Here is a 24,421-nt window from a genome sequence, read left to right on the forward strand (position 1 = left end):
CCCCCCCCTTCCCCATATGTGCATCACTTTAAAATGTAAAAGGGTCAGTCCATCCAAAACTGATATTTCCACTTGTGGTGGGTGCTGTAGGTTAAGGTGACCTCCTTAAAGCACACTCCCTACTCAGATATACTTACTTCTAATAGACCCCTAACGTCACCTTAAAGAGAATAAAGAGAACCTGTCACCACTAATATGAAGCCCTCAGGGGCAGGGCCCTCCTTACCACCCTGTCTTAAATTGTATTGTAATTGTAATGTCTTCCTTACATTGTAAAGCGCTGCGCAAACTGTTGGCGCTATATAAATACTATGTAATAATAATAATAAGGGGCTTGTGAGCCCCCCCTATGTGATTGCAATGCAGTTAAGTATGAAAAAGTTTTTAAAAATATAGTTAAATAAAATAAATGTAACACTCCCAAAAAATGTCCCGCGAACACACACATACTAATGCAAACACGTGTTGGGTGCGCCTACGTATGAAAACGACGATTGTGCCACACGTTAGTTATTGCTGCGTATTTCAGAGTGAGATAAATTATTCTAGGGCCAATTTTCATGCCTAAAATGTGGATAATAACATGTGTGCAGAAAAGTCTCTGGCAACGAAAGGCTTAAAGTGTATATAGAGACAAAACCTTTCTTTTTTTTGCATTTGCATAGAACGATTAGAACTTTTGCCAGGTTTCTTTTCCTGCCTGTGTCCCCATTAGGGAGATTCATTGTCTCTATTTTGTCCTGGTGACCAGTGTGACAGCGGGGAAAATACAACCTTCAGTTCTCACCAGAATAGGAATAAAAATAAATCTTCCAATGGAGGCATAACTATCTAAGGTGAGATTTCCTCGCTGTTTTTTTATTATAACTTAATTACATTTTAGAGAAAAGGCAAATATTCAGGAAAGTAACTCTTCATTAACCAATTTTCATTACAATTACAATTTCACAGTACAGCAATTTCCTCATTTGGAAGAGATTTTCTCCCATTTCCTACTTTATCCAAAATGAGCAAAGTTTGGACTTTAGATATACTTTCAATATTCTGGTAGAGAATATTCTATTATTATGTCTGTGAACTGGGTGCAAAAATTGTAATTTTACACCTCAGAAGAATCTTTTTTGGCTGCTACAAATAACAAGTGCCTTTCTTTCTTTATACTCTTTGCTGGCCGAGGCTCACACAGCGTTACATTACACATCTGGCACAGACAGGGTTAATCGGGGGGACTTGGTGCCGTCATGGAACATGACTGAGCCTTTTCTCTTGGGAAATCTGGTGGAGCCTTCTGCAAAAATGTTGTGTTTCTCTGGGCTGAACAGACCAGGAAAAATGTGTTTGTCAGCTGCCGTTTGGGGGGCATTGGCCGCAGAAACACATGTCTACTGCATGATGGCTGACTGGAACAGGGCTTTGCCTTTGTATCAGCGTGTCAAAAGCAGAAAGGGTCTCATTTAAATGAAAAGAGGAAAGTGTCTGTGTTGTCTTCAGCAAACAAAAGGGGGGTCATCCCAATCCTTTTCAATTTTTTTAAGTGTGCTAAAAAAAAGTGAGAGAGGAGTTTCATTGTTTGCTAAAGGTAATACAGTCACTTTCAGTAGGCTTCAGGCCTAGTGCAGGTTAGTGCAATCGTAGCTGTTGCTATGGGTTATAAGCTTATTACTTATGTTGGAAATCTAATTTGCCTGCCTAAGGGCACATTCACACTTGTGTGTTGTGTCAATACACTCTAAAACGTGCATTAAGGCGCATTTCATGGCAACACACCTGATATACAGGTGAAACTCGAAAAATTAGAATATCGTGCAAAAGTTCATTTATTTCACTAATGCAACTTAGCCGTCTACCAGGAGATTTTGGAGCACTTCATGCTTTCTTCCGCAGACGAGCTCTATGGGGATGCTGACTTCATTTTCCAGCAGGACTTGGCACCTGCCCACACTGGCAAAAATTTTCTGAGATTGTGGATCTGGGTTTTAATGAGCTGTAAGCCATAATCATCACAATTATGACAAATCACGGCTTGAACTATCTTGCTTTGCATGTAATGAGTCTATCTCATATATTAGTTTCACCTTTTAAGTTGCATTAGTGAAATAAATGAACTTTTGCACGATATTCTAATTTTTCGAGTTTCACCTGTATGTGTGGTACATTGTGAATGGCACCTCAGGGCATTGAGCAGTAGATTCCAATGCACACCACAGTGCACCATAATGCTTATACCATGAATGTGGTGCACTGTGTTGTTAAAAAAAAGTGTCATGCATGTTTTATCCAGTATAGTGCATTTGCAGTCTATTTATATAATAGGCTGCCTTAACAGAACAGGTTAACATGTGCCATAATGTGCGTTAACATGTGTTCAGAGCTCAGTAGTAACACAGAGTTCAGGGGCCAGTAGTAAGTAACTCAGAGTTCAGGGGACAGTAGTAAGTAGGGATGCACCGATACCAGTTTTTCAGTATTGAGTACCGATATTTTGCTTTCAGTACTCGCCGATACAGAGTACCGATACCGGTGCTTCTGCTGGCAGGGAGCCAGCTTCCCGGGCAATCTGATTGCCCGAGAAGCTGGCTCCATGTTGTGTGGCCGACTTGATTGTGCCTGGCCAATCAGGAAGCCGGGACGCGGGTCATTACTCGCCGCCCAGCTTCCTGATCGCAGGGGAAGCTGGCTCTATGTTCCCTTACGGCACTGCCGGTCAGAGAAAATCTTACTCTGACCTATAGTTCCTGTAATGGGGAAGGTATCCGAGCATTTGCGTGAGTACGAGTACTCGCCCAAATACTTGGTATCGGCACCGATACTCATACTAGTATCGGTATCGGTGCATCCCTAGTAGTCAGTGTCACATAGACCATTTCAACACACAGTACACAGGCACGGTCCACTATTGTCACAATTTAGGAAACCAGCACTGGAGTCCATGTTGACAGGAAGAACCTGCAAAGAGGATGCAGGAGAGCAGCAGCACTGAGATGCAACCAAGCATTATAAATAAATATTTTAAACTTGCAATTGTTTATTATACACAGTGCTTTAGCAAAACAAATGTCATTTACATCTACCTTCAAATTTGGGTAAGGTTTAAAGAAGGCACTTTCCTTTAAACCACAAAATGCCACCTTACATAATCCCTTTTTTATTGCTTTATTTGGAATGATGGGAGGCAGTAATTTGCATAGTATGTCAGAATATATCAGGAAAGGTGAATGGTTGCCTGATCCAGCCAGTTATATAACAGGCACAAGCTGGAAGCAGGCAATGAAGTGGCACAATGGTTTTAGAGAGGCGTTGTGAGGTTATTTGTACAGCGATGCCACTTAATAGGGCGGAAGAATGCACTGGAGCAGAGAGAGATATTGGCAGGGAGGTGATGCCAGCTAGAAACCAAGAATACAGAGGCCACAAGGCTGTAATTAGAGGAGAGCTCATATTGGATTGTTGCTTGGCTATATGTTTAATTACTTTTCATTTCTATCTGAGCAATGGCCTTTGTAAAACCAAGATTGCAATGAATACGTCTCCTAGTATCGAGTCACAGGGCCAGAGCTCAACAAAGCCCTCCTGAAAGAATTTTCCATAAGGCTAATCTGGGACTTCAAGCTACCAATCAGAAGTCATCTTTCACAGAAGCTGAAATATGATTGGTGCAATGGCTTATTGTAGTTGCTCACCTTTATCTTTAATCTTTGCACCTTTTGATTTTCTTGGCCTGTCTCTGAATCATGTATTACAAGGGAAATTTAAAAATAGTACTTTTTCTAGGTGGTTGAAGTGAACACAGCTTTACTTTATTTACTGTGAACCTTCACTTTGCCTTGTCAACTGTCTCTACTTCTGTGTTAAAGTGACATTAAAGGATAATGTTTTTTCCCCTCCCCCAATGTTAATGAAAGCACTTACCTTAAATGATGTCTCTTAATCCGATCTTTCCTGATGTTTTCATCTGTCCCCTTAGCGGTGCGGCGGCTCTCCGATCCAGCGCTGACTCCTCTGTCCTTGCTGGCACTTCCTGTCCCACGGTGTCTGCATGCGGGTGCACGCGTCCATAGACTTACCTTGCGTCTCTCCTCGTCTCCGGCCGAAAATCCAAACTGCGCATGCGCCCGCCCCAAGATGCTTTGCGGCCGCCCGAGCAGTTTCGGATTTTCGGAGGGGAGTGTGCGGGGAAGACACAGGTAAGTTTAAAACGCTTATAAATCGTTTTGTTTTTTTTAACTTTTGGCATATATCTACTGCTTGCTAGCCATATATACACTGAGTGGCCAGATTATTATAACCACCCCATCAGTATTTCGCCACGAGATGACTCCACGAGATGACTTCATTGATCCGCCTCGTGACGCCACGAGATGTTGAAAGGTGATGCGAGGAATCTGACACTGCACTGTTGCCCTTCTGTTGTCTTGTACCAGTCTTGCCACTCTCCGTTCTGCCCTAACATTGACTAGTCGCTGACGGCCACAATTCGCACGTTCAGACCCAGATTTTCAGCTGACAGTCCAGTCTTTAAACACTTTAACAATGAGCCCCTCTTGAACATTTAACGAATTCTGCTGTTTTGCTGATACTCGCTCCATGGCTCCGAGCGCCAACAATCATCCCACGTTCAAAGGCTGTTAAATCGCGTTGTTTACCCGTATCTTCAGAAAAAAATCACTTCTACTGTCGTGGTAAACAACCTGCTTCCCTATTTATAATGGTCTGGCCCTCTAGCAACTTCAGCGCAAAATTATAGCTAATTATAGCTAGTTTGCCTACAAATGTCAGGTGGTCATAATAAACTGGCCACTCAGTGTATATATATATGCAAAAACACCGCAGGGTTTAGAAACACTTTAACTCTTAGGGCTTGTTCACACCAAATGCAGACCAGATCTGCATGAGTTTCTGCACACGCAGTGCAGTGTGTTTTGCCGCATTCAGGGCCGTTTTTGTAAAAAAAATAAAAAAATTATTATTATTTTTTTCCCCGTTTAAAATGGGCTTTCAGTGCGTTTGCATGCGTTTTTGATGCGTTTGCATGCGTTCCAGAGCAGGTAAAATAGGGCTTGCTGCAGTTTTTTTACATGCTCTGGAACTGAACGCTGCGGTGTGAACTAGACCCCAAAATGCAATTGGAATACATTATACGCAGTTTTGATCCGGTCTGTAACTGCTCTGCTCCTGGAATGCGCTTGGTGTGAACAAGCCCTTATAGGTTTGGGTGAGGGTTATGGAGAAGATTGGGTTAAAGTGGAACTAAACTCAGGAAGTGAAGATTTGCTATAGGGAAAAGTTTGAAATGGTAATTGCGCTGAAGCAGTACCCTGTAAAAAAATTACCTTTTTTTCTGGAATTACTAAAAAATGGTTCACTTCCTCATATGTGAGGGTGCATAGGCAGTCTTGTGTCTACAACCCAATAGCTGTATAGTATATCTGCAGCCTGAGATCTAAGGCTCTGTTCACACATTGGCGATGGAAACGCGGTAAACATAAAAAATAATTATTTTCAATCTGTGTTGTTCACACTAGGGCGACGGCCACGCGGTGCAAAAACGCGTGTCCAGGAAAAAAGTCCAAGTGCGATTTTCTGTGCAGATTCTGCGTGTTACAGCTATAGTAATAGCCGCAAAGGTGCGGAATCCACGTGTATGTTAAAGTTTGTGCGTTTTCGTGCCGCGCAGTTCACACATAGCTAACGCTATGAGTGAACGGAGCCTCAAGCACTGCTAGCTCTGACTGCAAGTCTCAGGAGATCTGGACTGAGATTTGGTGATGTCACTACTGTGCTGCTGACTGTTCTCCTTGCTGGGGGCTTTGTCAAGGGAAAGCAAGGCCCTGCCTCTACCAAGATGGCTGCCTACACACAGAGGCATAGCGCAAGACAAAGCATGGTAAGTCAGTGATGGATAAAAGATCAGTTGCAGAGAGACCACACACTGATGCCTAGTAATTTGCCCTCTGCCTTTCCTTTGTTTTTTTTAAGTCCAATGCCTTATTTTGTTATCATGCGGGTAGAATGACAGCTCCCCCTGTACTTGCTTCCCGGGCTCCGCGGCCCCTCCTGCGGGCCCGGGACTAGCATCATGGGTGTCGGCGGGAAGCAGGGAAGGAGACTGCAGCACTTCCGGTCCCTCAGCTATTATTACCCGGCTTCAGAATCTGTGCTCCAGTAGCTTCTTTGGAGCCAAAAGGTGACACTAGGGGTTACTAGGGCTTGTAAGCCCACCAATGCAATAGAAATTAATTTAAGTAAAAAAAAAAAAAGTTTGAAAACAATAATATTAAATAAAATAAGTGTATAATTGTTTTTAAAGTGCGCATGTATTAATGTAAACACATGTTGGGTGCACCTACGTACGAAAACGACAATCTCAATACAAATTAGTCAACTAAACATGAGATTGTATTCCATCACGGGAGCTACCTTGGTGCGATGGCTACTTTACAACACACACAGGGATCATGGGGAACAAAAGTAGCCCCCCTCCAGAAGGAAGGACAGTGTCAGCACCAATTCAGAGATGATTTGAGGATCTACAGCCAAGTGATACACAAATAAGATACATTTTTGTTGATAGTTAAGGTACTTGAATGTATCTTTAAATTTTAACTCCTGAGTTTAGTGTCACTTTAAAAGAGAACTATGGGGTAAACTAGCGTCCTCCCGTGACCCAAAACTCAGTATATCGCGAGCTACAGCTCGCGGTATACTGAGACCGCCGCAGCCGGGACAGATCCCGACATTACTGTCGAGATCCACCCAGCTGCGTGATTGACAGCTGGCTCTGCCTATCTAGAGACAGCTGTGCCCACCCCCTCCCCTGTCCGTTCCTCCAGTCAGCGCTGGAGGATCGGACAGGGGAGGGGGGTGAATCCCCACTAGTGATTCTCCCTTCAGAGAGCCGTGACTGTCACTCGAGAAGTGAGTGAGCGACGGTGTGTGTTCGCTCACTTCCCGATCTATTGAGACGACGTGTGACGGTTTCATTGTCACATGTCGGCTCGAACTATGAGGTTGAGTGATTTTCACTCACCTCATAGTTCTCCTTTAAGTCTATGAGACCTGCACTGCTTACATCCAAGTGGGCACAGAAGAACAGCGGGAGCTGTATTTCCATCTGCATGTCAACAAGATTTGCTGGATTTAATAGATAGCATTCTCCACGGGAGGTGACTTTTGAGCAAGCAGAGTCTTTGTGGGTGCCTAGGCATTCTTGTCCCCACAGTTCGCTATAAAGCCCCATTCACACCTATGCGTATTGTAATATGCGCGTCTGTCGCGCGACCGTCACACGGTTTGTTTACCGCGATTCGCGGTAAAAAAGTTGCGCGACCGTCGCGCGATTCCAAAGGCTACTTGGCAGTATACAATTGGAAAACGCCCTACAAAATGGACCAATACGCAGCAAAAACGCTCCGGGACCTTTTCATGCGTGGGCCGTTTTGTAGTGCGTTCGGGACGGGCGGAAATACGGACAGGTGGGAACGATACCATTGACTACAATGCTATTTATTTTTTTTACCGTTTTGTAGAGCGTTCATCGAGCGTAGGACGCGCTACAAAACGGTCAGGTGTGAATGGGGCCTTAGTCTATGAGGCCTGCATGGCTTACATCCAAGCGGGCATGGAATAACAGGGAGAGCTATAATTCCACTTGCGTGTAAACAAGAAGAATTGCTGGATTTATAAGAAAACCAGAGTATTCAGCTCCATTAACACTAGTAAGTTCATTGTGGCCACATTTGGTCTTTTTGGTCATATTTATCCTCATTGGTTCCCTTTAGGGGTTAGTCATTTTCTTAGTATTTTTGGTCTTCATATCTGGACGCAGTATACTATCTCTATAGTGTAATTATCCCTTCAGCCAACTTTTCTGTGCCAGAAACAGAAGGTGTTCTGTGTTTGTTGCTGCTGTATGTGGAATGCAGATATCAATGAGTGATGTGATTTCCTGTGTGGACACGATTCTGACACATTACACCTCTCAGTTAAATTGTATTTCACCGTTTCCCTTGTGGGCAACATGCCCTCTGTGGATCTGATTCTTCCTACCTGAACATTCTGCAAAGGTTTATATATTTATGAGTGGATAGGAAGGCAGAATTCCCAGAATCCTCCACTGCTTGTGATTTATCTGTTTTGCTGGTATGTGTTAGATATGCTTATATCTGTCATGGGTCTCATAAAAGTGACTCACCTCACCTGAACCTCATCTCACATGAAGGGAAGTAACCCGGGAAGAACTAGCAATGTGTTTCACCCTCCACGAAGTGTTTGTCCAGTGCAAACTTTTTCCCTTAGTTTTGAATAGAGCAGAGAAGAGGTAGAACCCCTGTTTGGTTGTTACTGCTATCCCAGGCTCTGTAAGGGCCGGTGCACACCTACGCGACACCCCATCGCGCGGCAATCGTGCACGATTCTGCGCAGATTGCCAGAGCGGTCAGGAGTCATATAGGTGTGCACCGATCACGTTGTTGGTGCCATTATTTTCCAATGGCACCTCAATCACGCCGGGTGGATCACACGGTTTCCCGCCGCGATTCCGCCCGTGCTTCTGAACTTGTACCTTTTTTCTGCGATACTCGACGCACGGCTGTTTTCGTGGAATCGTGGCGGGAAACTGCGCGATCTGCCCGACGCGAATGGGGTGCAAATGGAAAATGATGGCACCCACAGCGTGATCGGTGCACACCTATACTTCTCCTGGTCGTGAGGCAATCCGCACGGAATCATGCATGATTGTCGCATGGTGGGGTGTCGCATAGGTGTGCACCGGCCCTTAGAGAGATTTACCTTCATTTCCTGTTCTGCTGACAACATATTTATCAGTCAGGATTCCTTCAGAGCAGCAGAAGCCTTTGTAAGGGGAATATGACTCTCCCTCAAGGTAAGCTCTACTCGTGGTGGGTTGCGGTGTCGTGCCCGGAGTTCTGCTTTAACACTCAAGCACCAAGTGAAAAGGACTACAAAAATTACAAAGTTTTACACTAGCTGGTAGAAGTTTGGGGACGCTTGCCCATAACACCTACCTGTAGGGCGAAATGTTAAAGTGTATGTCAGACCAAAAACGTTTTCCTTTGTTTTGGAGAAAGCAAGCAAGTGTTAGGAACTTGTTGTACCTCCTCGTGTCCAATGTATGCCTTAGGGACCTCGGTGCTTGGTGAAGGTTGCTGTCCAGCCTTATTGTCCATAAATGCATTTAATTTATTTGCTGTTTTATGCCAAGATCAAATAAAGAATGAGCATTTAAAGCAGGGGTAAGCAAACTCCGGCCCTCCAGGTGTGGTGAAACTGCAAATCCCATCATGTATCTGCCTCTGGAAACCATGTTTGTGGCTGTCATAATCTTGCAAAGGCTTATGGGATTTTTAGTTGAACCACAGCTGGAGAGCCGGCATTGGCATACCTTTGTTTTAAAGGATCCCTGTTTGTGTGCTGGCATTTGTAAAGCTAAGGGAGTCTTAAGACCCCTGTCAGGCATTTATTGCTACCTGGGGCCTAATTAGCAAAATTTCCCTTTACTTCCTGTCCTGTTGACAAGGTTTTACCAGACAGGAAGTGAGGGGTGTTCTCCAACAGCAACACAGACAGAAATAAAAATGCTTTTCTTTAGTAGAGTAGGGGAAGGCTAGAACCCCTGTCGGATTTGCATTTCTGCCTGTGTCCTTGTTGCAGATTTACCAGCAGTACAGGAATTAAGAGGAAATCCCTTAAACAGTTAGCAATAAAAACCTGACAGTTTTAATGCAGCCCAAAATGTTTTTGGCTTGAAATAAGAGGGCACACCGTCATTCAACCTGTAAGTGGATCAGCGCTGGATTGCAGAGCCTAAGAGAGTCTGCAGGGACAATGCTGGAGAGATGAGTATAGCAGCCAGCCTGCTTTTTATATTGTTACCAGCATTGGGCTATTTAGTAAAAATAAATAAAATTCTACTTGTGTTTAACAGAATGCCCCTTGTACAAAGATGTCATGATTGGTTTGTGAGCTCAACAAAATGGCTACCTCCCTTGTTCACCGTTGATTCTCACACATTTTCTGGTAATCATTTTGATGCCTTTTTTTCTGGCGAGAGCTTGGGTTGACTTGCAGTTGGATTTACTAACAGCTTTGGTTTACTATTACAATTATTTTACATATATGTTGGTGTGTTGAGGATTAAAAATTCTTCTTGTTATGTTGTAGGGGAGCGGGTGTGATATCACATGCTGACACGATGACTGTGAGACGGGCGGCTGAGGTGACCAGAAATAAGGATCACACTCTGCACCAGTCAAGCCGCAGGTAAGAATTCAGAGCATCGGTTACATTGAAAACAAAATGTATTTTCATTAGCACATTTTCATTATTACAGGTTTTATCTTGAAGCCGAACTTTAGGCAGATATGAATTAATGCAGCATTGTAATAGTTGATACATCATTAAAGGTATATTTTTAAATGTAAGTAGTGTAAGTAATTTGCAGTGAACCAAAGCCGATAGTACCGCTCCTCCCCGGATTAGCAGGGTTTCCAACCAGGTGCTCCCCAGTCACAGCGTGCCCACACTCCAAAGTCAACAGCCATTCAAACACTGGCCACACACTGTATAATGCTGGAACACTTTAATGAAGAATCTGCATCAATCAATGCATCCTACCTTAGGTCTGCCTCTCTGATGCATATCACAGAACCCTTGGCTTGGTTGTAGAGGCACCTCTATACTTTAAACTATGGATGCACCAATACCGATACTAGTATCGGTATCGGAGACGATATCAAGTATTTGGGCGAGTACTTGTACTCACCCAAATGTTCCAATACTTACACCCGATACCAGAACTTCTGGTCAGAGGGAGATTTCCAATGTTCGGCAGGGTCGCGGGGGAACAGAAAGCCAGCTCCATGCTAGCAAAAATACTGGTATCGTTACTTGGTATTGGCGAGTACCGACATATAAATATTGGAACTCATACTCAACACCGAAAAAAACTGGTATCGGTGCATCCCTACTGTAAACCATTCTTTTCCAAGGTATCACAAATATAGCTTCATAATATGCACAATTTTTAAATGTCTAAGTAAATGTAAAGATATTACCTGGTGATCCTGTCATTCCTGATTTCCAGTTCAGCACTGTCTAGCTTCCAACATGTGTGCTGGCTCCTTTTTCTGCACCTGCACAGTCATTTTTTCTGACCTTTCCTTGACTGCGCATGTGCGGTTTTGTGCCTAGTGCTGACAAAGCAAGTGCAGGGTCCCTCTACCATGTTCTTGTATCCAGCAGTGCACATGTGCAGTGTTGACTTCAATTATTTTTGGAAATCTCTGCTCCCCACCCCCAAAAAATATTTACAAGCTTACTTACAGTGATTTGACTACTCCAGGAGAGTCAGTTCCCTAGCACAGCCCCCACCCTCCTTGCACATTGTAGCCCGCTACTCTTCTTTTAGAGTCTAATTACTTTCTCCGCTGAACCAGGATCCCCCCTCATGTCCCTACATAACCTTGCATGTAGCTGCTGAGGGAGAAGCAAAGGGAAATACTATAGACTGGCACAATAAAGATGGCGGCACCCAGCAGCAGTCTCAGGGCTTTTAGATGTCTACACAAGGAAGGAATTTACAGGGAAATAACATGAAAAAAACATTGTTAATTTCACATATAATCTAATGGGATCATTTAAAAAAAAATCAATGGTCTGGTGGCAGGGTCTCTTTAAGAATATTGAAGCCTTTGGATCAACATGACAGTCAGGTACATACTGGCTATGCAGTTTAGCCTTCCAAATATCTGGTGAAGTTGGAAAGTTACTTTTCTGCATGTGCTCATTCATTTTGCACTGCCATACTCTACATATAAGAGTCTCAGGCCAAGGGCTATCTTGTGTTCCACGCAGTCCCTGCCTGTGAAATATGGGTTTCCAGCCATGTCTCCCTGCCCGCAATCATTCTGCTCTTCGTCTGTCCTCCACCACGGCTTGTGGTTTCTGGACCTCACGGAGTCAGGGCTTTTCCTTTTTTTCCACTTTGCTTCCTGAATTGGGAACCAGAAGAAGGGAAAGTTTAGAGCGGCTTTGCTTGTTCCAGCAGATTGCTGACTCACACACTGAGAAGTGGAACTGCAGTGGACACATGAGTGTTTTTGGAAAAATTCCGGTCGGAATGCTGCAGTGGAGGAGAAGACAAGCAGGAGGGAGTGCTGTCACAGTTGACCATCTCAGAGGATCCCTACACCAAAACGAGCAGTTAACTAAAAAAAAGTTAATAAAAACACTTCTCCAGAGTTCTACTTTAATCTGATCTCTGGGCTACAAAAATATTGTCTGAATACAAGAGGCATGTGTAGTCTTAATTAAAATGTGGTTTCCTTTGCGTACGTCTTCCGGATTTGAGCAATAATCCAGCACTTCACCCCTGTGCAGGAGTTTCCTGTCATACAGACTTGCCACTGCTGCTGTTTCCATGTGCAGAGTGACTGGTCTTGTATCCGCCCCTCTATATTTTTCAGCAGGCAGCCTGTAGGTGGAGGAGTCCAACCCACAGCTCTCCTTTCTGTAAGGCTCTGTGCAGCCCGGCAATGATGTCGCCACTACTTTATATACCAATATATAGGATTACAAAGGCATTTGTTGCACACAATGTGGATTTATACATTTAAATTACAGCTTTACCTTAGCATTACCTTATTGTAAGGAAATCTGCAGGAAAGAGTGCAGAGATTGCACAATCAGATTGTAACCGATAGCCAGCTTGTACAACAAAACATTTATGATTGATTGTTACTGCACATTATACTTATTTTATGTCTTATTAAATACGTTTTTCAGTGTATTCCTCTCTTTTCAATTATTGACTGGCAATGCATGTGAGAATTTTTGTGTCTAACTTCCAGAAATCGGCATTTTGCATGAACATTGTGCCACTGCCAACGACTGGCTGGGATCTTTTATTCGTTTTTGCAGCGTATAACACGTCAACCTGCATCAGCTCACATCCATGCTTGAGCAATTTCACTCAAATCGACCCCTAGAAGTGGAAAATACAAAAAAAAACACACTGTAAGATGACTCATAGACCAGCAGTTAACTGCTGAGACTCTAAAGCTGTAGTAATAAAGCCCAAATTAACTTTTAGTTTAATTAGCTATAGCTAAACACATTTCAGATGCATCAAAAAACGGGTGCAAAGTCTTACAGTTTGTTTTCTTTAGACAGAAGTCACAGCCTGGGTATAAAAACCCTCCCCCTGACAGCAGTCTTTAGGGCCGGTTCACAGCACAAAGTCTGCGTTCCAGAACTTTCGGCCTCTGGAACGCACTGGAACAGAAGCCGGCCGGCGTTCAGGGGCGGGAGGGGGCGTGGTGGTGCATTGAAGTCAATGGCACTGCAGCCATGCCCCCCACCCGCAGTGCGATTGCCCGCACCCGGAACGCAGGTCCAGTGTGAACTGCAAAAATAGTGCTTACAATATTTTTGCAGATCGCACTGGACCGGAACGCAGGCACTAATGTGCCTGCTTTCCAGGTGCGGGTGATCGCACTGCGGGCGAGGGGCGTGGCTGCAGAGCCATTGACTTCAATGCACCGCCCAGGGCCGGCGCAAGAAGAACCATTGCTCTGTTTGGGGAACAATAGTCTCTCTGCAGAGATCTGACACTGGCTATGCAGAGGCAGAGCTAGAGTTCTCCAATCAGCAGGAAGCCTGAGCCTTGCTAATTGCAAAGCTATAGGTCCGACTCAACAGAAGGTTTGTAGGATCTCTGCAGAAAGACCACTGCTTCCGCACATAGCAAGGGTGCTTCTCTACTACCTGCTGGCAGGAGGCAGGCTTTTCTATTTTCAGGATCACAGGTGAAAATAAAATAGGATCCAAAAAAAAGAAAACGAATGTAGCCAGCACATCTAGGATACATCTGCAATATATATTACATCTATATTCTTGGGTTTAGCTATGCGTTCAACTGTTTTGCAAAATCATTCACCAAATCTTCACTGATATCTCACAAATTGTAATACTCATATATGAATAGTATGCTATAACCTCAGCATTATACATCAATGATTCCTCTCTTTTTTCCAGGGTGAACCCCACAGGTAAAGAGAACTCTGGGACTTGGAAAAAACTTGAACTTCTTCAGTTTCACCTAAGCATCAAAACCCAAGCTGTAAGTACATTCACCTCGGTCATATACAAACAAGAATTCGACCAAGAGAAGACTCCATTTAAAGGCCTGGAGAACTGGCCAAGTGACAAAGACTTACAAGGTTTGGGACATAACATGCTCAGCAACAAAATGATCATCAATGACCCAGTGATGGAAATAAATGTCAAAGACCCAGGACTTATCATTAAGAAACAGCTGGGAAACACTAAGTCTTCCCCCTCTCCCCAAAAGATCACCCTAAAGAAAACATCAAGCATCAAGGATAAGATTTCTGAGTGGGAAGGTAAGAAGGAGACCCTGTCTCCAAACCTTAGCAGGAAAGAGCTTATCGCCGTAAAGAGACAGGACTCGTTTGGTACCACTTTTGGAGATACGACTGTTGATGATGGAAGAAACCGTCAGAAAACTAACTTTAAAAGGATGTTCAGCTGGGAAATGGAAAACAAGGACATTGAACAGACAGAGTCTCAAAAAGTTGAAAAGAAAAGAGAAAAGGAGGCCAACTTAACCACAGAAAGACTTCAAGAGCAAGTTACAGGCACAAAGAAGGACCAAACAACTGTGCTGAACCAGGTGAAAAGGTTTGAACGTTCACTGAAGGACAGCCCTGCAGATGGTCTACCGCAGTTACCTGGGACCTATTACTCACCACAGTCTTTACTGGATTCAGAGAACCAGGAGAACAAAGTGGGGTCAAAATCAAAATGGGGATCAGACTCTGAGAATGCTGAGCCTATATTTGGGACAGTTGGAGAGGGTAGGGCATCTCGTAGAACAAGCAATGCTGAAAATGTATATACAGAGCCCGGAGCCCCTGAGAAGCCAGTACCTATCAACCCTTTACCAAAACCTAGGAGGACTTTTCGGCACGAGGGAGACCTGGACCCAGTTAGAACAGGTTTACGGAAAATGAACAGAGACTTACCTCCACTTCCTTGTATACTTCCCCCTCCACTCCCAACATCTCCACCTCCATCAGCTGTCAGCAGGAGACTTTGGAACAGCAAGCACAGAAACAATGGAAACCACAGGTAGGTCTATGTTACTTGTGATATTGTAGCAAGATTGGGAGAAACCCTATAATGTTTACATAAAGAACAATTCATTATTGACCACTAATTTGCTTGATATTCAATATTCTTTGAGCATAAGTGACTGTCCTAACAATTTTCAGTTTTTGATGCTTGTTCATACTCTCTCTAATGTGCACATGTACAAATATGTTTTTTCTCAAACAGGTCTATTAGGAATATAAATGAAGGTAAACATTACTCCGAGTAGTTCACATATGTTAATTCTCCTTCCATATGCAGGGCCTAAAGGCCCTTGAAAAGGTAAAGGTGGTTTTGGCTAGGCAGCTCTTAAACACTAGGGGGGCTCAAACTGCATCCTGAGCTAAATCCAGAGGTTAAGATGAGATGATAGTGCCACAGCAATGTTTGTCTAGGGTCTAGAGATTTTTTGGGGTGATTCCCAAAGAGTGTGAAGAGCTCCACCTTCATCTGGGCTTGGAAGTTCTTTGTGGGGGAAAATGGTGACTCTTGCTTTAGGAAAGGGGCTCCAAACTATGTCCGGCAGGCCATATAAGGCCTGCTAAAAGATCTTATCAGCTCCCCCTTCTTCTGCCGTTGTTGGTTGCTAGGAACACCGGCATCCTAGCAACCAAAGACATGATTGCCCACCCCTAGCATTTACAAGAGAACTGGATTTCCTCTGTCCAGACCACTTCCACCAATCTGCTTTGCCACCTGAAAGTTAAGAGGACACTCTGATGGGATGTAAGCGGGGGGGCTATGCTGGTTACTCCTAGTTGTAAAGAGGGACTTTGCTTGGCATTCCTGGATTTAAGGGGGGACTCTGATGGCCACTAATGGATGTAAGTGGGGACTCTGATGGGCACTCTTGGGTGTAAGGGGGAACATATTAATTAATTTAAAGTTTATTCATTCATTTATTTAAAAAAAAAGATTTTCTGCCTGCAAATATTTTTAATATATATGATGTGGCTCTCGGCCTGAAAACTTTGGGGCCCCAGGTTTAGGAGATAATTATGCTGATTTCCTTGAAATAATGGGCTTCAGCTGCTGGTTAATTTCAACCTGAGGAAAAGTATCTGCCCTATGTATAATTCGAGGCTAGGATTTTAAAAGGTTATGTAAGGTCATGCTCTTTTTTAAATGGTCTGGCTTGAGGTACATTTTTGAGCATGTACGTCTTTAGAATGTGCAGCATTATCAGTGCTTATACATCGCCTTTCTCAACCAGGGTGCATTCTGGCATCAACTGGGGTGCATCAAACTTTTTTGTGGTAGTGGGACTGTGTTGTAAAGGGAGGAGATGAAGACTAATATGGAGGTGACTTTTGATGTAAAGGAGGAACTCTGATGTGAAAGCAGAGGACTCTGATATGAAAGAGGGGCTTCTGATGTGAAAGGGGGGGCTCCTGATGTGAACAGGGGCTACTGATGCAAAGGGGGACTCTGATTGGAAGGGGGGGGGGGGGGATCTTGATTTGAAGGGGGCACTCACTTTTTTGTGTATTTTTGCGTGGAATCCCCCTTAAAATGTGGGGTGCCTGGAGAGTTTGCATACTTTTTAAGGGTGCTGTGACTACAAATATTATGAGAAATGCTGTAATAGTACATTGGGAGCAATCAGTTAGACAATTATGTCAAGATGGCTTTTGAGACACGTTCTCTAAAAAACGATCCGTGCCAACACTGTTTTTTTCCTTTTTTTCCTTTCATGTGGTCACAGAGTAGACAGAGATTTAACCTTTAACAGATCAGACTAGCCAACACATATCATCAGGCCCCAAGTAGATCAGAGGTGAGGTTTCCCTTAGCTCTCTATATCTAAGTCTGTATCAGAGATCTGTGCCATCATAGGAAGGCCACTTAAAGGAGAAGTATGGGGTCAGAGTTTTTCCCCATAGTTCTCCTTAGGGTAACGGGAGGACACAAACTAGCGTCCTCCCGTTACCCTAAGCTCAGTATACCGCGAGCTACAGCTCGCGGTATACTGAGACGCCGCACCTGGAGCGGCTCCCGACGTAGTTGACGGGATCCGCCCAGCTGTGTGAGTGACAGCTGGCTCTGCCTATCTAGAGGCAGAGCCAGCTGTACCCGCCCCCTCCCCCGTCCGTTCCGCCAGTCAGCGCTGGCAGATCGGAGCGGGGAGAGGGGAATCCAGCCCTCCCCCTGTCACGGCAGAGAGCCGTGACAGGATCGAGAGGTGAGGGAACCCGGTATGTGTTCGCTCACCTCCCGATCTACTGAGCTGACCTGTGACAGTCTCATTGTCACAGGTCGGCTTAGAACTATGAGGTGAGTGGAAATCACTCACCTCATAGTTCTCCTTTAAAGATCATCAGATACATTTAAAATAGTACTTTTATTATTCATCAGACCAAAAAGAGGAACAAATGTGAAGAAATGAGGGACAGAGGGTTTAGTTCCAAATAAAGAACATATGGGAACTCTACATGTTGAGTGGTAGGTATAAAACAAGCCATACTAGAGAAGGGCTAGAAAAGTGTGTGTCCATAAGGATTTCTGGCCATAGAGATACATTATTGATTCAAAGCCTATAAAAACAATGACCGACTCCCAAGAGAAAATGGTGGACAAGTAAGGAAGAAAAAGATGAGTGCACTGATGCAGTAATTTTCATTGGAAATTAAAAAAAGAGAAGTGACACATCAAATGATCCCTTCTCTGGTACTATGTGTCTACCACAAGGTGAATACAGATGCGGTGTACAGAAATAAACTCCGATGGCAGCGTCCACATCTTGGATTTTCTTAAGAAATGTCACCTTCCATTTAAGGGTTTTATTGTTAAAACTCTATAAAAGAGAAAATTCTTATTAATAGATAAATATAACTTCATGTTCCTCTAAAAGCAATGAGCTATCAATTCACCAGCCAGGAAGGAAGTCTGTAGGTTTATTTTTGTTTCCTTGTCTATAAGAAGCTGAAAAACGTTGTGAAACGTTATCCCTGTAGAATGGCTTTGAAGAGTCTTCCAAACACGTTAACCCTTTCACAGTAGGACTGGTCACACTTTAGGGTACCCACATTTTTCTGTGGCAGACTCAAGAAAGATTATATACAATCAGTTTAGGGCAGGCATGGCAAACTAAAATTAAAATCCAGCCAAAATCAAGTAGGATAACAATAAAAGCTCACATTAGTTTTACCTCAGCACAAAAGAAACTCCAGATATTTAAAAAATGTACTCTTGCAGTGGAGCTATCCCTGGGGTTAAAGGAAACATTGAATGGTTAAACCCCAGGTTAAGCTTCCAGTTCAATAGACCATGAGGAATAAAAAAGGAAAAATTTATTGTTTTTTTGTTTTACCTAAAAATAAATAATTTAGAGGTTGGCTGAAAGGTTAAATAGTACATTCTTCTATATAGATATCTATACATCAGACCAAAAAAGAAAGTCAACTGAAGATGGTAGAGGGACATTTGAGAGCTGTGCCAATGATACCACCCCAGATATTTGGACTGGTAGCCGCATCTTTAAGTATATAAACACCCCCCCCAGAAACTAACTATTACCGGCTATACTATGACCTGAATAAATGAAAGCCTTGATAGAGCAATTGTAGAGCGTTTAAATAGCGTAGATGGATGGATTAAAACTAAATTCCAGGTAGATAAGACACAAATTAATGCAACTCTGTAACCATTCTTTTTTTTTTTAAGCCCGTGGTGCGTGCATCAAAAAACATCCCCTGTGAACAAAAAAAGTGAATCGTGAAATCACAACACACTAGAAAAAAAGTGCACAAGGGTGCCATTGGTCCTCCTCTGATAAGGAAGGGCCACGATTTCCTGATCCCCGGGGGCGCAAGGCTCCTGACAGGGACAAGAACAACTTAGGTCCACCTACCCGTAGGTCGGCGGACCCCTCTCCTCTGGGACCTGCCGACACAGGTCCACCAAGTACTAGGTTGGGGGCTCCCCCAAAGGAAGACCGAAAAGTGGGAGGAGGCAGAGAAGCCCATTTTTAGGCCACAGAACCTCCTCCCCAACTTCAGGAACAGGCCCCGAAGGTACCTGCACCCTTCATCATCTGTGAAGTCAAAAGTGCAGTCGTACATAAAAATAGTGCCTAAAATAAATTAAGGCAGGCCCCGGACTAGCCAGAAGGCCTGCCCAAGAGGCATGGTGCAGAATATAGCTTGAGTGCCGTGACCTAGTACTGGTGAATCAATTGGAGTCCGAAACCCAAGTGATTATCCGACCCACCCTGAGACGCCACTACCAGGGAGCACAGTACCGCAGTCTTTTGCGCTCCCCAAACCCTCCGGCCAGACAAATGCGGCCCCCTCCCTACTAGAAGGCATTAGTACCGGCAGATTTCCTGCCTACAACTGGGGACAGGCCGTCACAATCGGACCTGAATCAACCCAGGAGGAAAAGGAAACCCCTCCTGCACCCACCTATTACATCAGAGAATACTAAGCATCCATCCTTGCCGGGGATGGAGCTGTTCTTCTCTGAAAACTGATAATAACAGATACTACACTTGATCTTTGCCAAAAGGCCGAGAAGCTCTCTAAACATTAATGCATCATCCAATGTATTTTTAAATGGAAGCAGTTTAAATACCTGAATTTAACTTGGCATCGCCCTAAATTGAAGCAGTTTAAATACCTGAATTTAACCTGCCATTGCCCTTTTTGTAGTCCCTGTACACTTTGGTGTGTAAAAGGGTGAAGACTCAATTCAGGAGTAGACTGGCTTCTTAGTGTGGCCTACAGAACTATAGGGAAGCCTACCAGTGCCTAATACGACAAAGGTATTCTACCACCAGCCCTTCTTAAACTTTCTCCACTCGTGACCCCTTTTTGGCCGAGGAAATTTTTACACCACCTCTAGCAGTCTAGTCATCCTCGGCCAAGTCTATGTGGTCTACCTACACATTGGTTTAGAGAGAGATTACCTAAAATATAATACATCTGTTGTAATTTTATCTGCCACATCATTTGGTGACTCAGAGCACCTCTCGCTTTGTTAGTTAGAGAAGCCACAAAGATGATTATCTTAATAGCTATAAATGCTCAATTTAAATAGCTTACATAACATTTATCTGGTTTTTAATGCCGGCTTGTGTTAAGTCTAACTCTAGCCAATTTTCTATTTTAGTGTTTAATAGGGTGAGGTTAAAATTTCTGACATGTTTTTATTTCTGTCTGTGCTGTGACCCCATTAAGAAAATTTGCCCTCACGTTCCCCTGCGACAGCCATACCAGAAATGGGGATGCGATTGTTAAGGGGTTAGGAAAGGCACAGACATCAAAAAAATAGTCAGAAGATCTAACCCTTCTCTCTACTAACAATTTGTTTTTGTTCTTCAATGTGTCCCCATTGGTGAGATGGCGATAAAAACCTGATAGAAGCTCCATCCCTACTGCATTCTATTCAGAACAAAAAAAGTTTTGGCTGGGGTTTATCGTTAAGCTGCGGCGTTGAGAAGCATCATTTTGGCGTCGAAAGAATATCAGAGCATGGACTAATCATGGCAGACAAAATGATCCAGACGCATCAATTTTGTGGGCTGCATAAATATTTCTCCTAAACAAAGCAACAACTATTTGCTGTTTACTTCCACTCTGCTTTGAAATCATGGGGAGTTAATGGAGACATGCTGGGTCTTTGACTGCCCTCTCCAATCACATTATGACAAAAAATTTTGGAAAGCTCTGATTTATAGGAACAGAGTCATTTGTATTCTTGTTTCTATTCTGTTTTGGAATACTAAGGAAAAGGAGTGGCCACAGACAGGTTCATTTTTTTTTTTTTTTTTATAGTACTTCAACATGCTTCTGAGTGTTAGAGGCATTGGATCCCATAAACACAACATAGGTTGCTGTTTTCTGAATTGTGTCCCTGTAGACACAAATAATGCTTTGAAAAGTTCTTCTTTAAAAGGTCCATCAAAACTGATATTCCAGTTTAGGATAGCAGATGGATGTCAGTGGGTTACGTTTTTTACCTGTCAGGAAGATCGAGCCAGTCTGCATAGTTGAATTCCGACACGAGCACCTGCCCTTGAGTGGACACTCATTGCTAATTGTGGGACCAGGCAGGCTATTGGAGACCTGCAAGACTCCAGAGATGAGAGATCTTTAGTTATACATTTAAGACGAGCAATTCTGCATCCGATCCTGATTCCTGTTACCGGCCCAGCTTGTCTCCTGACTCATCTGTGGCTCTTCTTTGTCTGCTCATCTGCTCCTGTACTGACCCTGGCTTGTTTTCCGTCTATGACTCCTGCCTGACCCTCTCTGGTACATTGCTGCAGACAAGTTGCTGAACCAGCCTGCCCCTGACTCTGTTTGACGAATTGGCACTGTCTTGCCTGTCTGTTTCTGACCCTGGCCTGTTTCTGGCCTCTTCTCACTGGTGACCCTCATCTCCTGTTACCTCTAGTCACTTGTCCACCACGCTCTTGAGTTCCAGTGCCATCAGTAACATCACCTTCCACTGACACTCGTGCCACTCTTTCATCCCCGTGCTGGCTAGACTGGACCAGTAAGAGAGGCCACCCTCTTCATCTCAGGCTCCCCATCCAGATATATGACATTATCTCTCCATGAAAACAGAAATAAACTGGCAATACCATTCAGTCCTCCTCTTGTCTATTTATTTCTATGGAAGATCCAGAAGGAGTGGAGCATGACGACCTGTAGTAGACTCATCCAATTAAAACATCCATGTGGGGGAATTGAAGCGTTGAATATGATTAGCTACTTTTTACAGCTGGAAACTCGTGGAATCATAAGGAACTAAACCATCAGCATGGTCAGGCTGTAAAGTGGAGTACCTCTGTGGTGAAAAATCTCAAATAGTAAGCTATTTGGCCAAAAAGTGGCTGGATGCCTGACCAGCACACCAATATGATTGTCTTGGACATCCCTTTCTGACATCTTGGCAAGCCATATGGAGTTGGCCTTTCTCCACAGCTAGAACTCTTCTTGGAAGATTTTCCTCAAGACTTTGGAGTGTGTCTGTGGGAATGCATGCTCATTTAGCCAAAAGAGGTCAGGTACGGTTTAAGAAGACCTGGCTTATAATTGGCATTCTAGTCCATCCCAAATGTGTTTAATAGGTCGAGGTCAGGGCTGTTGTTACACACACCAAACTCATCACTATATTTCTATGAGCTTAGATTTGTTCACAAGGACATAATTGTCTAAAATGTCTTTAAAAGCTGTAGCATTACAAATACCCTTCACATAGGTTTGACCATATAGTGTATTTTAATATTCACAATCCCCTGGGTCGCATATTAGTTTCAGCACAGTGTGTTTTATACAAATGTGTGTTTTCTCTGTGTCATATAGTTTTGCATATTATCTTACAGTTTTGCAGTGTCATGAAACAGCTATGTGTCATTATCGCTTCCTGAACAACAAGTTGGGTTTTTTTTTTCTGAAGAAATCCTAAACCATTGTCATATTCAGCGGCTGTTCTCTTCTATCAGCTTCTAACATTTCATTTCCTTGTCCTTTCCTCTCTCACTTTGCACACTAGAAAGTCCTATGAATTTGAAGATCTACTGCAGTCGTCGGAGAATGGACGGGTAGACTGGTACGCACAGACTAAGTTGGCCCTTACACGCACTTTATCCGAGGAGAACGTCTACGAGGACATCCTAGGTAGGATATAAGTATCTCTTTTCATTATAAGCTCAATGTGTCTCTGTTCTCAGGATACAAAACTAAAAGTAATTTTGCTGCTTGGTAGAAGCACCATAGGGAACCTGCTCTTGCTTTCATTGTGCCCATCTTCCCCCTGAGCCAACCGCACCCCCTGAAAGGACATGTCTGATGCTGTCACATGGGGCAGAAAAAGAGTTCTCCACTTTGTTCAACATCTGACCTGAGAGATTTGGAGCTTACACAGGACGTTCTCCCATCCCTCGTGGGACAGCAGTGGGTGACTTATCAGTCATTCGCCAAGCACCGGTGCTGTCATATGGGGACAGGGTTAGTGAGTCACATGCTCCTCCATTTCTGGAAGTACCAGGTATTTTATTTTTATCCTGGTATCCAAATAACATGGCAGGGAAGGAAAGGGAGGTAGGAATGTTGTGCTAGTGAAGCCACTATTAAAGTGAACCACACAGGCAAAGCACAGGTTCAGGTATCTAATGCCAAAATGTTTTTGTTTTAGTTTTGGATAGAGTGATGAAGAATTAGAACCCCTGCCAGTGTTATATTAATGTTGTTTTCCCTGCTGGGTAGATTCACCATTAGCTAGTAGTAGTTGCTTACATTCAACTGGATTTATTTAGTAAGGTTGAAGACTTTCGTAGTTTATCCAAGTCACTTTGTCAGTTCTAAATCTTTATTAGCGCTTGACCTGAAGTGACCTTGATAAGCTTTGAAATGTCCTCAGCATTACAGAACAAGCCCAGGTGAATGTGAACAACTACTACTAGCTATACCATGACCTGGATCAGTGAGAACCTTTACAGATATATTGGCATTTGTCATGTATGATGACAGCAAGACACAAAGTAACGGGAACTTCCAAAACTTACAGTTGTCACTAGAACTGCAATTGAAGAGAAATCTTCCAATGGGGACACCAGTTTGGGTGACAACAATCTAAAGCTGGCCATATACCATTAGAATTTCGTTAGATAAAAATCCTTTTCATAACATTCGTTCAATGTTTTAATAGTTAATGAGGTCAGATTGACAAAAAAAAAAACAAAGCAGAATGCAAAATACTTCTCAAACAATTAAAATTGTGAATGTGGTTTTCGTTCAAGAAACTCCCTAAATTTCCAAAATCGAATGTTAAAACCAAACACAATTTCAAACAATTGTCAAGTCTCAATTATCAAATGTTCTCACAAGACTTTTCATGTGAATGTTGGTATGAAACTCTACCAGTGTATTGTCAGCTTTAGAGGGGATTTCTTCTGTATTTGTCAACCTTCTCTCACTTCTTATTTTTCCAGGATAGGAAGTGAAAGGGAAACCTTCAAAACAGGACACAGAAAGCAAAAAACAAACCAACTGCATACTCTATCCAAAGTTAAAGTAAATAGTTTTGGCTTTAGATACACCATGTACCAGGGCCATGTAACTTAAGCTGGCCATACACACATCGAATTTTGGTCATTTCTACAGTGGTTTAGTGGTTGGCACTTCTGCCTTGTAGCAAACTCAGTTTGAATCCTGGTCAGAACACTATCTGATTGGAGTTTGCATGTCCTCCCTTTGGTTGCCTGGGTTTCCTCTGGTCCCCCCCC

General features: G+C 43.4%; 1 protein-coding gene across 3 annotated transcripts in view; it reads left to right on the forward strand.

Annotated features, from left to right (window-relative positions):
* DENND2A (DENN domain containing 2A) overlaps window positions 1–24,421 on the forward strand; it is a 100,055-nt gene that overhangs the window by 32,961 nt on the left and 42,673 nt on the right. For 2 of the 3 annotated variants that reach the window (XM_018570500.1, XM_018570501.1), the window contains exons 2-4: window positions 10,180–10,278; window positions 14,053–15,168; window positions 22,690–22,814. In XM_018570500.1, coding sequence (XP_018426002.1) covers window positions 10,211–10,278; window positions 14,053–15,168; window positions 22,690–22,814 — 1,309 coding nt within the window. In that variant the 5' untranslated portion in view covers window positions 10,180–10,210. The remainder of the gene's footprint in view (window positions 1–10,179; window positions 10,279–14,052; window positions 15,169–22,689; window positions 22,815–24,421) is intronic. The other variant, XM_018570502.1, reaches the window with a different exon arrangement.

Source organism: Nanorana parkeri, unplaced genomic scaffold, assembly GCF_000935625.1.
Source record: "Nanorana parkeri isolate BGI_ZX_2015 unplaced genomic scaffold, ASM93562v1 scaffold1542, whole genome shotgun sequence".
NCBI classification, from domain to species: Eukaryota; Metazoa; Chordata; class Amphibia; order Anura; family Dicroglossidae; genus Nanorana; species Nanorana parkeri.